The 16,389-nt window shown below is 40.7% G+C and overlaps 1 protein-coding gene across 3 annotated transcripts in view; it reads right to left on the bottom strand.

The window, feature by feature from the left end:
- LOC124711788 (fatty acyl-CoA reductase 1-like) overlaps positions 1–16,389 on the bottom strand; it is a 262,166-nt gene that overhangs the window by 35,294 nt on the left and 210,483 nt on the right. For all 3 annotated transcript variants that reach the window (XM_047242004.1, XM_047242007.1, XM_047242006.1), the window contains 2 exons: positions 14,095–14,240; positions 3,936–4,045 (listed from right to left, as the gene is read on the bottom strand). In XM_047242004.1, coding sequence (XP_047097960.1) covers positions 3,936–4,045; positions 14,095–14,240 — 256 coding nt within the window. The remainder of the gene's footprint in view (positions 1–3,935; positions 4,046–14,094; positions 14,241–16,389) is intronic.

Raw genomic sequence — 16,389 nt, 5'->3', positions numbered from 1 at the left:
AATTTATGCTGGAAAAAAATTGTTCCAATGTTGGCCATCAGGTGCAAATCTGGTGCTATGAATGCAGGAAACACACATAGAAATGCTTCCGTTATGTAATGGATTAGGAATGGAATATGGGCAGAAAAGATCAAGCAAGTGAGAAAGGCATAATATTGATTTTATTATTAACTACCACTTACACAGTTTGTTCAATATAAGCACTGGAGGCATTGTTGAGATTTTGTTCAGGCCAGATTTGCACTCAGGGCCAATATTGGACTAACTTTTTCCAGTGTAAATCAATTTTTGCATTAACGTTCTAGCAAATCTATCAAGTTTTGCTGCCATACATTAATTACAGCCTACACTGAACCTCTGTGAGTTATAACCAGCCAGTATGTTGCATACATGTACATCTACATTTATACTCTGTAAACTACCATGAGGTGCATGTCAAAGGGCACATCCCACTGTACCAGTTATTAGGGTTTATTCATATTCTATTCACATATGGAGCATGAGAAGAATGATTATTAGGGTTTATTCCTGTTCTAGTCACAAATGGAGCATGAAAAGAATGATTGAATGCCACTGTGAATGCATAATTATCCTAATCTTATCCTCATGATCCATGTGCGAGTGATACATAGGAGGCTGTAGTATGTCCTTAGAGTAATCATTTAAAACTGCTTCTTGAAACTTTGTTAATAGACTTTCTCGAGATAGTTTACGTCTGTCTTCAAGAGTCTACCATATCAGTTCCTTCAGTATATCTGTGGCACTCTCCCATGGATTAAACAAACCTGTGATCACTCATTCTGCCCTTCCCTGTACACATTCAGTACCCCCTGTTAGTTCTATGTGGTACGGGTTGTGGACACTTGACCAATATTCTAGAACACGTCGCATGAGTGATCTGTAAGCCATCTCCTTTTTATACTGATTGCACTTCCCCAGTAATCTACCAATAAACCAAAGACTACCACCTGCTTTTCCCATGACTGAACCAATGTGACCATTCCATTTCATATCCATAAAAAGTGTTACACACATGTATTTGTATGAGTTGGCAGATTCCAACAGTGACTCATTGATATTATAATCACAGGATACTACATTTTTTTCATTTTGTGAAATGCAAAATTCTACATTTCTCAACATTTAGAGCAAGTTGCCAATCTCTGCATCGTGTTGATATCTTATCAAGATCTGATTGAATACTTATACAGTTTCTATTAGATAGTACTTCATTATAGATAACTGAATCATCTGAAAAGGCCTGATTTTGCTCATAATATTGTCTGCAAGGTCATTAACATACAACATGAACAACAAGGGTTCCAAAACACTTCTTTGGGGCATACCCAAAGTTATTTCTTTATCTGATAATGACTCTGTGTCCAACATAACATGTAGTTTCCTCCCTGCCAAAAGTCCTCAGTCCAGTAACAAATTTCACTTGACACCCCCTATGACCATATTTTTGACAGTAAGAAAAGTTGTGGTACTGAGTCAAATGCTTTTCAGAAATCAAGAAACATTGCATCTACCTGGTTGCCTAGATGCAGAGCTTTCAGTATGTCATGTTAAAAGTGCAAGTTTTGTTTCACATGACTGATGTTTTCAAAAATCATGCTGGTTGGTATTGAGGAGGTCATTCCGTTCAAGATATTTCATTATGTTTGAGCTAGGAATATGTTCTAAGAGTCTACAACAAATCAATGTCAAGGATCTTGGATGGTAATTTTCTGGATCATTTCTTCTATCCTTTTTGTAGACGGGTGTGACCTGTGCTTTTTTCCAAGAATTGGGCACAGCCTTTTCTTCAAGGGGTCTAGGATAGATTGCAGTGAGAAGATGGGCTAACTCAGCCACAAATTCAGTACATGATCTGACAGAGATTCCATCAGGGCCTGGAGCTTTGTTCAGTTTTAATGATTTCAGCTGTTGCTGAACACCACTGATGCTAACATTTATTACATGCATCTTTTCAGTGGTAATTCTCCTAAGTTTTCCGTTTTCAAGGAACATTTTAAAATGATGTTAAGCATTTCATATTTTGCAGTGCTACCCTCAGTTTCAGTTCTTGTCTTATTTGCTAGGGATGAACACTACCTTTGGTACTACTAACAGCCTTTACATATGACAAGAATTTCCTTTGACTTTGTGAAATGTCATTTGACAATATTCTGCTATCGTAGTTATTGAAGGCACCACACATGGCTTTCTTGACAGACAAATGTGTTTCATTCAGCGCGCCTTATCTTTAGCCCTATGCTTTGATTTACACCTATTATGCAGTAGTCTCTGTTTCTTTAGAAGTTTCTTTACAGTGACTGTATATCATAGAGGTTCCCTCCCATTATTAACTATTCTATTGGGTACATATCTATCCAGTGCATGGTCAACTATTCTTTTAAACTTGAGCCAAAGTTCCTCTACATGCTCCTGCACTGTGCTGAAAGTTTCAAGTTCCTCATTGAGATATGACACTACTGATTTTTCATCTAGTTTACTGGATATATATAAATCTTTCTGATTGTTTCAGTAGTCCTTTGTATTTTGGTACTCATTGTCACCACAACCATGTCATGGTCATTGATACCAGTTTCAATGTAGACATCCCCAAGGACCTCAAAGAAGTCAGCTCTATTTGTTGCCATTAGATCCAATATATTTCCCTTACAAGTAGGGCTCCTAACTATCTGTTCTAGGTAATTTTCAGAGAAGGCATTTAGTAAATTTTCACAGGATGTCTTATAATACCCATCACAAACAAAACTTAATTTTCCCAATTAATTGTTGGTGGATTAAAGTCTCCACTGATGATTACAATGTGATTGGGGAACTCACATACAAGTGAACTGAGGATTTCTCTGAAGTTTTTGGTTACATCAGAAGATGAGTCTGATGGGTGACAGATGGATCCAATTATCATTTTATGCTCACCCCCGATACTGAATATTGCCCAAACAATCTCAAATGCAGCTTTGATTTCTATTTCAGTGGATTTGAGTTTTTTGTCTACTGGATCAAATATATCGCCTCCATTTCCCATTTACCAGGTGGAATATTTTTGTCATGGTATGTTCCCCCAATAGTCTCAATAAATCTGAGGGAGTGTCGTCTACTCCAGGTGACTTGCTTTGATTAACGTCTTTTACTGTTCTGTCAAATATACCTGAGTATGTCTGCGCCTAGTTTTCCCTCTCTTTCGAAAATACTATTTTCAGTTTCAAAGAACTAGCTGTTCCCAAACATACATGGCAACTCAGATATACTACGCCATGCTATAAAGTAATGCATCAAATTTTTCATGTGAAAACTCTTGAAGTTTTTAAATAAAACAAAGGTTATTAACATTTATATTTTTATTCTTAATGTATATAGATATATTTTTCTCAACAGTCACTCTGGCAATGAACACATTTCTCCCAACGAAAGACCAGTTTCTTGAGACCATCACTGCAGAACATTTGACTTTGTTGACAAGCCACACAACCTCACCTCTGCTTGCATCACTTCATCACAATCAAAGTGTAGCCCTAAAAGGTTTTCTTCAAGTTTTGGAAACAGATGAAAATTAGAGGGAGCAAATAAGGACTGTATGGGGGACAACTGATGACAATGAACAGGGCATAGCGGTCTTATGCGATCTGGAACTGCCATGCTGGAAGAGTGAGTGTTCCATGTGTGGATGAACTCTTTGAATCTGTAATTTGATTACAGCATGCTGTTTTTCATGCACCAATGTAGTTACGTTACACACCACCATCTTACATGTTACAGTCCAGTGCCCTTTATTGCAGAAGGCTAATTACACACTAAACTTGCATATAATTTATACTGAATTCTCACAGTTCTCTTTTATATTGTATTTTTCCTTACAGACAGTTCTGTTAAAGAAAGTGATTTTAGAACTAGCACTTCATAAAATAATGGCTTGTGCTTACCTATGGATGGCCTGGCGATTACAATAGGCAGCTTCTGTGCATAATTTGCAACCAACTGTTCAGCAAGATTCTTGGATAAGGCATAAGTATTTGGAAGATCACCCACTAACCTGCAGGAATAAAATAATAAATGAGCACAACTGAAAACTGCACATTACATGCTAGTAATAATCAATAGTATTTAAAACTGGCTGTTCCATGCTGGAAGAAATGAGGGCAAATCAATTGGTAAGAGGGAATCACATAGTGACAATCAACAGTTTAAGAGATACATATCCTGTATGTTTTACAAAACATTGTCTGGTGGCAGAGATGAGAATTATGTACTCAACAACAATGGCACTATTGTTAAAATGATATAAAGTGATAAAGGCAATCAGTTTCTGATCCATACATATTGTATGACCTGAAGTCTCCAAACAGAACATTATACAAATTTTGTACGATTTCAGGTAATGCATTTGGTAGCTTATAAGTGTTGACTTGGTGTGGTGACACAACAGCTTGTTTTCTATTTCAATTCACTGATTCAGATAACTAAAAGGGTTAGAATGGATTGCTATTGTAAGTGTCTACAAATTCTGCCATTTTGTTGCAGAGATTGTACTGGACTTACACATGTACAGTTTTGGTGTTATCCATATTATAGTGCTAGGGAATCACTAAATGTGATCTCCATTCTGGTAGACCTAACATATTAATTAATACATACTGACAATCATGAAACACACCGTTGGGTGGCTTGCGGAGTATAAATGTAGATGTAGATGTGCTACTACAGAGGCCTGTTAGAGTCACGTGGCATTGTTGAGTAGGAGACTCTTGAAGGATTATTCAGCCACTTAACTGTAAACTCGTTTTCTTCCTCTGCATGTAATGTCCCTCTTTATGTGATGTGTGAGAGGTGAATCTCAAGTACATCTGTTGAGTGTGATTGTAATGGGTGTGTACAAAGTGTGGTGTGAATGTTATATGATAATGAGAGAGAATAGAAAGGATGGAATCTAATGCTGGCATGTAGCCTTCTCCTCTCCAATAGCTCCAATGGGCCACTGAGCTTAAATGACCCCATTTAACTGATGTATTACCATCAAGAGTGTCATACTCTCACTTCATGAGACATCATGTAGAAGTTTGGAATTTTATCCACAACATTGGTGAAATATCTGGAGCTCAAAACTTTACAACACCTCCTGTCCTCCCCTTGCTGGTAAAATACCCATGGTGAAAAGTTATTCCACTATCAGTATTCAAATTAGCAACATGCTAATCAAGCATCACCACAGACACATGCCTGAGTGATCTTAGCTGTGGTGATAGGTATGAGGATTATTATTTTGACAACATTTTAGTTTCTATAATTACATTTTATTGGGATGCTGGAGCTCATAGAAGTAATATTGCCTTAAACAATGCTGCAGTATACAACAACACCAAATAAGCTATTTCCCATGAACGTACTGGTAATGGATGGACCATATAGCACTGTTGTGAATCATTGCAGTGAGGAGACGTTTGTGAGCCATGAGAAACAATCTTGCTTGATAGTCCATATGCAGGGGAATCATGTATATATTACTAAGTATTAATATAATAGAGGGAAACATTCCATGTGGGGAAAATGTATCTAAAAACAAAGATGATGTGACTTACCGAACGAAAGTGCTGGCAGGTCGATAGACACACAAACGAACACAAACACACACACAAAATTCAAGCTTTCGCAACAAACTGTTGCCTCATCAGGAAAGAGGGAAGGAGAGGGAAAGACGAAAGGATGTGGGTTTTAAGGGAGAGGGTAAGGAGTCATTCCAATCCCGGGAGCGGAAAGACTTACCTTAGGGGGAAAAAAGGACAGGTATACACTCGCACACACACACATATCCATCCACACATATACAGACACAAGCAGACTGCTTGTGTCTGTACATGTGTGGGTGTGTGTGCGAGTGTATACCTGTCCTTTTTTCCCCAAAAGGTAAGTCTTTCCGCTCCCGGGATTGGAATGACTCCTTACCCTCTCCCTTAAAACCCACATCCTTTCGTCTTTCCCTCTCCTTCCCTCTTTCCTGATGAGGCAACAGTTTGTTGCGAAAGCTTGAATTTTGTGTGTGTGTTTGTGTGTCTATCGACCTGCCAGCGCTTTCATTTACTAAGTATTAAGTGTTAATATCTGCTTTTGGCATAGTAAAGTTCAAATAGATAAGCTACAATAGACACACAGGTTGCATGCTTGCATCTCCAAACAAATCCATGATGCTTCCAGAACTGCTTTGATGGATTACGTCAATGAGGGGGTTATGGGGCCAGATAGGAAGAAGCCTTATTTGCCAATTCATTAACGTAATCCAAGAAAGGGTTAACTTTACATAAATAGTCATGAGAAGGAAGGTATGACCATTTTTACTGTTTCTCCTACACTGCTTTCTATGGGCTCATGGCTAAAGTAAGAAAGTTTTATGGGGATTTGTATCATGTGGTATTCTTGCACATTCCATGCCTTGTGTGGAGCGAATGCTATTGAAAAACCTGTGTAATGGGTAGTAAAGAAGATGCAGTTACTCACCAAGTACTGTGTAGGAAGTGAATTGTGAATTAAAAGTGACTGAAATGTGTGGCTTGCAAGTAACAATCTTGAGTCAGAATTGCACACATCTTATAGTGCAAAAAATGTGTTTCAAAACATAATAAGTTCATATCATGGAAAGTTTGAATTGTGTCCAAATGTCATTAACATTTCATAAGTGCAACATAATGAACATTCATCAAAAGGACATTATGAGGAAGAAGAAAGGAGACAGTGGGAGTAAGAGTGGCAAGAACAGCCACCTAAACAGAGGAAGAAATGCTACACAAAGCAGCATGTAGAAGGTAGTTTGGCTTTTAATGGGATGCACTTGGAGCACACACACAGGTGCCTGGAGTTTGATGAAACCATGCAGTTTTGGCACATTCTCCTACCAACTTTGTCATCCAGAAAGCAACAAAAGATACCTAAAGTTGAAGTTCATATCAGATATAAGAAAGCATAAATAATAACAATTTTGTAGCACAGGTATACGTATAAGGGTATACTGCTTAACCCTTTAATGTGTGCACATATGTATAAATCAAATAATGGAAAATCCAGGATGCAATGTAACAATTCCAGAGAAGGAAAGCTGCTACTCACCATATAGCGGAGATGCTGAGTCGCAATAGGCAAAACAAAAATATTCACACAATTATAGCTTTCGGCCATTAAGGCCTTTGTCAGCTGTAGAGACACATACACACAAGCACACACACACACTCGCAAATGCAACTTGCACACATGTCAGCAGTCTCAGAGAACTAAAACCACACTGCAAGCAGCAGCACCAGTGCATGATGGGAGTGGCGACTGGGTGGGGGTAAGGAGGAAGCTGGGGTGGGGAAGGGGAGAGATAGTATGGTGGGAGTGGCAGACAGTGAAGTGTTGCAGTTTAGATGGAGGGCAGGAGAGAAGGTGGGGAGGGGGGGGGGGGGGTGTAAGTAGCGGAAAGCAGAGAAATGAAAAGAAATTAAAAGACGGTGTGGCGGTGAAATGATGGCTGTGTAGTGCTGGAATGGTAACAGGGAGGGGGCTGGATGGGCGTGAACAGTGACTAAAGAAGGTTGAGGCCAGAAGGGTTACGGGAATGTAGGATGTATTGCAGGGAAAGTTCCCACCTGCACAATTCAGAAAAGCTGGTGTTGGTCAAAAGGATCCATATGGCACAGGCTGTGAAGCAGTCACTGAGATGAAGGATATCATGTTTGGCAGTGTGTTCAGCAACAGGGTGGTCCACTTGTTTTTTGGCCACAGTTTGTTGGTGGCCATTCATGCAGACAGACAGCTTGTTGGTTGTCATGCCTACATAGAATGCAGCACAGAGGTTGCAGCTTAGCTTGTAAATCACATGACTGGTTTCACAGATAGCCCCACCTTTGATGGGATAGGTGATGTTAGTGACCGAACTGGAGTAGGTGGTGGAAGGAGGGTGTATGGGTCAGGTCTTGCATCTAGGTCTATTACAGGGATATGAGCCATGAGGTACAGGGGGTTGTGTAAGGGTGGACAAGTATAATGTGTAGGTTCAGTGGACAGCAGAATACCACGGTAGGAGGCTTGGGAAGGATAGTGGGCATGACATTTCTCATTTCAGAGCATGACGAGAGGTAATTGAAACCCTGGCAGAGAATGTAATTCAATTGCTCCAGTCCCAGATGGTACTGAGTTATGAGGAGAATGCTCCTCTGTGAGCAGACTGTGGGACTTTGGGAGGTGGTGGTAGACTGGAAAGATAAGGAACAGGGGATTTGTTTTTGTACAAGGACGGGAGGATAATTACAGTCAGTGAAGGCTTCAGTGAGACCCTTGGTATATTCTGAGAGGAATTGCTCATCACTGCAGATGTGATGACCACAGGTGGCTAGGCTGTACGGAAGGGACTTCTTGGTATGGAATGGGTGGCAGCTGTCGAACTGGAGGTATTGCTGGTGGTTAGTGGGTTTGATATTGACGGAGCTACTGATGTAGCCATCTTTGGGGTGGAGGTCAACATCTAGGAAGGTGGCTTGTTGGGTTGAGTAGGATCAGCTGAAGCAAATGGGGGAGAAGTTGAGGTTCTGGAGGAGTGTGAATAAGGTGTCCTCACCTTCAATCCAGATAGCAATGATGTCATCAATGAATCTGAATCAGGTGAGGGGTATAGGATTCTGGGATTTTAGGAAGTATTCCTCTAGATGGCCCATGAATAGGTTAGCATAGGATGGTGCCATGCAGGTGCCCATAGCCGTACTGTGGATTTGTTTGTCGGTAATACCTTCAAAGGAGGAGTAATTTGTGGGTGAGGATATAGTTGGTCATGGAGACTAGGAAGGAGGTTGTTGGTTTGGAATCCATAGGGCATCTGGAAAGTTAGTGTTCAATAGCAGTAAGTCCATGGGCATTATGAATATTAGTGTACAGGGAGGTGGCATCAATAGTGACAAGCAGGGCACCGAGTGGTAAAGGGACAGGAACTGTGGAGAGTCGGTCAAGGAAATGGTTGGTATCTTTTATATATGAGGATAGGTTCCGGGTAATAAGTTGAAGGTGTTGGTCAATGACAGCAGAGATTCTCTCAGTGGGGGCACAGTAATCGGTCACAATGGGGCGTCCTGGGTGGTTGGGTTTACAGACTTCAAGAAGCATGTAGAAGGTGGGAGTGCGGGGAGTGGTAGGGGTAAGTAAGGCTCTGGGGAGAGGTTCTGGGATGGGTCTAACTATTTTAGTAGTGACTGGAGATCCTGCTGGATTACTGGAATGGGCTCACTGTGGCATGGCTTGAAGATGGAAGTATCTGACAGCAGATGGAATCCTTCTGCCACATAATCCTTGTGGCTCAAAACAAAGGTGGTGGACCCTTTGTGTGCAGGTAGGTTTATTAGGTCAGGATCAGTTTTTAGATGGTGGCCTGCAGTTCTTTCTGCAGATGTAAGGTTAGTTTGCATGTTGAGGGGTTTGGGGAATGATGGTGAGGCAAGGTTCGAGGTTAAGAAATTCTGGAAAGTTAATAGGCGATGGTTTGGAGGCAGTGGGGGTGGATCACGGTTGGATAGAGGAGTGAACTGAGTTAGGCAAGGTTCAATATTGGTCTTTGGATGAGTCTGATTGGTTGGGTTGGTGACAAGAAAGTGTTTCCACTATAGGGACCAGGAGAAGGAGAGAAGGTCTTTAACTAGTCCTGCATGGTTAAATTTGGGAGTGGGGCAAAAGGTGATGCCTTTGGAAAGGACTGATATTTCTGTAGGACTAAGGCTTCTGGAGGAAAGGTTCGTAACTGTGTTGTGAGTCTGTGTAGGTTCTGGGTTCTGTGTGGTGGTGGGAGGGAGTTTTGGAGGGTGGGGTAAGTGTACTAGGTCAGTGAGACAGGGGTTCTCAGCTATGAGGGGGCATGGAGGAGGTTTGGAGGTTGTTGTAGAAATGGTGGACAGTGGTACTCCAAGACGGGAATAGGAAGTGAGCGGGATGGAGAGCTTTTCGAGGCAGTGAGTGCATGTTGCTCAAGTTCCTGCAGGGCAAGAGTTTCAATGTGTATTATGGGTTCCAGGAATTTGGGATTACATAGCAGGAGAATTTTGCAGATGGAGAGAAGATACTGCAAGGAGGATTGGGCTTGGTTGGTATGGTTTTGCAGGACTATGTTGGTGAGGGCCAAGGATTGGCAGAATCTGAACAGGTGGAGGTTATTGTGGAAGGAGGGGTGGCAACCAGAGATGGGTAATTTCATGGTAAGGTGTTGTTGCTTGGTTCGTGGAATCCCTCCTAATGGCCTTACCAACAAATCCGTGCCAGGAAGGGCTCTCAACAAGGGAAGTGTTCAGGTGTCTCAGAGTAAACCAAGGCAATGTTGTTCAGACATGGAGGAGATACAGTGAGACAGGAACTGTCGATGATATACCTCGCTCCGGCCACCCAAGGGCTACTACTGCAGTGGATGACCGCTACCTATGGAACACTGACAGCAATGCCACCATGTGAATAACGCTTTTCGTGCAGCCACAGGACTTGTGCTATGAATCAAACTGTGTGCAATAGGCTGCATGATATGCAAATCCTCTTCCAACATCTGTGGTGAGGTCCATCTTTGCAAACACAACACCATGCAGCATGGTACAGATGGGCCCAACAACATGCCAAATGGACCCCTCAGGATTGGCATCATCTTCTCCTCACTGATCACTGATAAGTGTTACATATGCCTTCAACCAGACAATCATCGGAGACTTGTTTGGAGGCAACCCGATCAGGCTGAACTCCTTGGACACACTGTCCAGCAAGTGAGGCAAGGTGGAGGTTCCCTGATGTTTTGGGGTGGCATTATTTGGGGCTGATGTACGCTGCTGGTGGTCATGGAAGACACCATAATGGCTGTACAATACGTGAATGCTATCCTACGACCAACAGTGCAAACCATATCGGCAGCATATTGGCAAGGCACTCATCTTCATGAATGGCAATTCATGCCCCCATCATGCACATCTTGTGAATGACTTCCTTCAGGATAACAACATCACTCAACTAGAGTGGCCAACATGTTTTCCAGACATGAACCTTATTGAACATGCCTGGGATAAATTGAAAAGTGCTGTTTATGGACAATGTGACCCACTAACCACTCTGAGGGCTCTACATTGCATTGCTGTTAAGGAGTGGAACAATCTGGACCAACAGTGCCTTGATGAATTTGTGGATAGTATGACACGACGAATACAGGCATGCATCAATGCAAGAGGAAGTGCTACTGGATATTAGAGGTACCGGTGTGTGCAGCAATCTGGACCACCACCTCTGAAGGTCTCACTGTATGGTGGTACAACATGCAAGGTGTGGTTCTCATGAGCAATAAAAAGGGCAGAAATGATGTTTATGTTGATCTCTATTCCAGTTTCCTGCACAGGTTTCCAAACTCTCAGAAACGAGGTAATGCAAAACTTTTGTTGATGTGAGCAGATAATAAATCCCAATAGCTGTATATTTTATCATACTCTTTCTGCACCCTTTGGTGTAGGGTTCAGTGCCTATAACTTTTCTTCTTGATCTAAATAGTTTATTTCCTTAGACATCTACATCTTTCATCTGCATCTATACTCTGCAAGCCACTGTGATGTGCATGGCAGAGAATACGTAGCATTGTACCAGTTACTAGGGTTTCTTCCTGTTCCATTCATGTATGGAGTGCGGGAAGAATGATTGTTTGAATGCCTCTGTTCGTGCAGTAATTATTCTGATCTTATCCTCATGATACAACTGTGAGTGATGTGTAGGAGGGAGGGGTAGAGATTTTCATTAACATAATCTGCCTCACCATCACCATTATGTTGCTGTCTACAATATATGTTTGCAAAGAAGTAACCTTCTAGTTTACAATAAATAATTTCATCAGATTTTAACCCACGCTCAGTTAACAGTAATGCGTGAGGTGCGTGTTCATTTACAAAAACCTGTAATATATTAAGCTTATTTCTAAGGTACTAAATATTTAGGTGCATGAGACTTAGTGGTACTTTTCAATAATCACACTTATTTTATGGGTCGGGCTATGCAGCCCATGTATGTGTGCTGTACAGATAATGTGTATATCTCTGTTGGTGAATGAAAGAGGTTGTCCTGTAATACTGTTTTCAGAATGCATGAAGAAATTTCGATGTTACTTAAATCCCCTGCAGTAACTATTGCATCTGTATCATGACAACTATCATCTATGAAACTACTGCATATAGCAAGAAACACAAAGACTTGGAAAAATACACAGCTCTGATTCAAGAGAAGACTGCAGACATATTTCCATTCTGTACAGACAGCAGTTTAAAGCATAACTTTTGACTCATTACAGATGAACCTCAGACATACACTATGTTAGAGAGAGAGAGAGAGGCTCTATCAGTTAATTAAGGTTTTTAACATGCAAGTTGAAAACAGAAAAAAAATCCTCGAAATTTTTTTCCCCTACAACTGGAGCATTGAAGTAGATATCTCCTATCACACTGCAGTTGAAGATCTCTGGAGTGTGTTAAGTCTAGCAACTGTCTAGCAAATTCATATGATTGGAATACATCTGTTCACAAAGGAAAAAGTATAATAATATTTGTGATAGGAAAATTACACATGCTGTAAATTTTAAAACTATATTAAATCATTTATTACTTTTTTAAAGTGTACAGACTTTGCTGATCTTTTGTCCATCAAAGCCATTTACCGTACAGCAATATTTGCCAAATAATTGTTTATACACACTAAATTTGGCACACATGTAACCTTTCCCAGTCACAGATTCAGTTACTGGTCGCCATCAAAACACATCACATCAGCAACACCCGCATGTTTGTGACAGTTGTTTTGACAATACACTGTATGTTGTCACCCAACCCATTAGTTTAAGAGTACTGCCACAAAAACCTCTTACTATTTAGGCGTTAAGAGGATTGTTACTGGTGTTGTGATTGCTGCTGGTGGCGAAAACACTGACACTGTTTTGGTCTGTTGTTTCCCATCAAACATAATTGCCTACCGAACCAGTGATAAATTCATTGAATGTGAGTGAGCTGAACCTTTCTATAATGTACTACATCGTCTATCTCAGCTACCACTTCAAGTGCAGTGTCTCATGAAATACCAACACTGACATGTTGCGACCTACAACCGGGCAAATAAAACATACATGTGAACAGCGGCATGGCACTGATGACTAAGTGAACTGGAGGGGGCCTTACAGGATCGTCAGAAACTGTCTGAACAGCTTGTAAGGATGTTATAGAGGAAATTGTGCATAGAAATAATGGTTAAGAAAAAAATCGATGTGTTGCACTAGTTCCGAGTTACTTAACATTGAAGTTCGCCAATCAGGTTGTCGCATGCTCAAATTCAAGCAACTTGCCAGAGGCAGTGAAGCCAAACGAGCTCTTCGTTTGAATTGCCGGAAAAGAAAACACGGAAATCACTGGGTTACACTGAGGATCGAACCTGCCGTTCACCTCGTTGGGCTCTCGTTTGCAAGTAATCGACGAAACAGCACCGTATTCCGAAATTCCACATGATACACTAGTGTCTTAAAAATAATAGCACTGGAAAGGGTAGTGAGATAGCAAAGTGGTGAAGGGGCGTTGGCAACATACAGACGGTTGTGCATTCGAATCCCGTCAGATGATTTTAAATTTTTATTTGTAACTCGTTATTGCAATGACTCTTATCATTATGTGTATGCAGTTCATTGCTTTTAATGTAATGTCTTTTGATTTCTGCTTCTTTGTAACCATTGTGACTTATCACAATAACGTGTCACTTTTTCTTCCTATCTTTTGTTTACCTGGTGAAATCTTTTTGCAGGTGATTTGGATTATTTTTATTCATCTACCACAACAATGAAACATTTGAAATTGGCGATCTATCGATTAATAACCAAAATGAGAAATAATTTATTTATAACACCTGCTTAAGAGATTAGAGATACAGACAGTTTCAAGGTATAAAGCAGGGAAGAATGAAGTTGATTGAATCAAACAGTTAGAGAGCAACGTGATTTACAATTTTAATTTGTATGGGTCCTGCACATTTTTCTGAAAGGCTTTGCTCAAGCAAAACTTTCCTGCAATCAGAGCTTTTGTTGTTACATACTTGGGCGTTATCGCTGCTAACTGGTCATCGTCCATCCATGAGACAATATCTATTATCTTTTCTGGGTCTGCTCTCGCTGGATACAGTTTCTCCTCAAGAATAGAGTTGTCACAGTGGCAGAAAGACGTTGATATATGTAAGAACACCTGGAAACAACCAAAATTTTTATCAAATGACTCTGAGCACTATGGGACTTAACATCTGAGGTCATCAGTCCCCTAGAACTTGGAACTACTTAAACCTAACTAACCTAAGCACATCACACACATCCATGCCCGAGGCAGGATTCGAACCTGCGACCGTAGTAGTCACGCGGTTCCGGACTGAAGCGCCTAGAACCGCACGGCTACCGAAGCCGGCAAAATTTTGATCAGTAAAATTAGAACAAGAACATAAAACACATTTATGTTGCATCAGACCTACGCCAACAGTATTCTCTTAACAACCAATCGTCGAAGCTTTTGAATACAGTAACATTTGTTTTTCGGAAAACTGTTAAAAACAATTTTAATTTGGCCCTCAAATTTACTAGACCATTAAAGGCAAGTAGGTCAACTTAAACTTTCAAATAGAAATATAATCCAAAACCTCTATGGTTTAAAGGAAAACTGAACAACTTTTTACTCCTTTTGGTACATGGTATGGGCGAATTATATCAAAACAATGTACCTGAGTCTGGGGAGGTTCACTGGCGCTTAAGCAAAGAAACAGTAATTTTGTAGGATAATGAATCTACTTTGAAGATTGATGTGTTTTCATTGTTGAAGTCAGGAGCAAATCTTTGTCTTCCACTTCCTATTTTGGACATTTTAAAGATAAAAAGCAATCTTTTTTTTAAATTACACATTCCTTTTGTTTAGAAGATATTACAAAAGGTCAAAATGAATGTCGCCTTTTCAAAGTGCATTCATGCGCAGCCTTTAGAAACTTTGGCTACGCCAAAACAAGGTACTTAGCCTTGAAGCATTTCTCCAGATGGCAGCAACCAGAATGCTTCCCGAATTCATCCTGTTTAGTCAGTCGTTTAGAGTTTTTAGTTCCATTCGATGAAAATGAACGATGAATTGGTTAGCAGAAACCAGTGTTATTGTGATATAGTACCCACTATTTCAACCTACCAATAGCTTTTATTGCGAAAGTGACGATACCTTTTTTATTCCTTATCTTTTAACTGATTTTATCGGTCGATGACTAATGTTTTAGAGTCATTTCAAGTATTACTGCTTGAAAGGTTTTAAAAATTTTACACTTTATAGATACCTTTTCACCCATACTAATTTCGTGTTTTTGCTCCTATTTTATTAATATTCTTGCATGAAATTCAAAGCTGATAATTCATTGCTTTATCTAATTTGTCTTCCGAACTTGTACTTTAGTTATGCAATTGTTTTTTGGAAGTACGTTGGTTGGCCAACGCTATCTACCTTTAATATCTGCTACTATGGTCGTATAATCTTGCATCTACGTCTTTGTGTGGCCGGCTTTGAGGGCTGACATCCTATTCTCGACCGCATTATCTGCTATTTGTCAGCTGTACGCAACACTCCATGCTGTACACGTCGGAACACAGTTGACTACGTGCTGCGTATGATTTCTTAAATTTTCTTGGTTTGCCATAGTTTTCCTGTCCAGCAGACACTGTAGCTGTACCTGGCGATGTAATCACGGTTCCAGGTTCCGTAATGCTTTTATTCATCCCATGACGAAAGGCGATTGTTCTTTATAAGATCTTATCTTAAGGGGAGGTTTACTATGTTTTGGTTCAAAAAATCGATTTTTTTTTAAAATTGTGTTTAGAATCCACCCCTGAAACGGTTTTTCCGAATCCGGAACGGAAATGTTCGTTATTTGCAGTTGAACTAAAAAAATGTACCTGCCTGAAATCGGCCTTTTTCACTCACCAGTTTTATTCTTTCGGAGGACGAGTTATTGTGCCGGTGCTTGGGAGGAAACACACAAAATTCAAATGAAAGTTTGAACGCGTGTGTTTGGAAGAGCCCTCAAGCATTTGCATTCCGCTGCGAAGACAGTGGAGATTGCGACTTTCCTGGCAGTGAGCAGCTTCAGTGAAGGGTATTCAGCAATTCTCAAGACCATGACAACGATGGACGTCACCCTGGGACTCTATTCGACGCAGTTCGCCGAGCATTCGAACGACCACCGGATTCAAGCGGCCGAAAATCGCTTGTCACCGGTCGTACGAGCGGCTCTGGAGCAGCGCAGTATGGCTCAGATCCAGCAGAACGCCCTCTATGAGAAAGAGGAAGGACTAGTTTATGGACCCGGAATAGCAGA

The sequence above is a fragment of the Schistocerca piceifrons genome, chromosome 8 (assembly GCF_021461385.2).
Source record: "Schistocerca piceifrons isolate TAMUIC-IGC-003096 chromosome 8, iqSchPice1.1, whole genome shotgun sequence".
NCBI classification, from domain to species: Eukaryota; Metazoa; Arthropoda; class Insecta; order Orthoptera; family Acrididae; genus Schistocerca; species Schistocerca piceifrons.
This window is presented reverse-complemented; position numbering and strand designations above follow the sequence as displayed.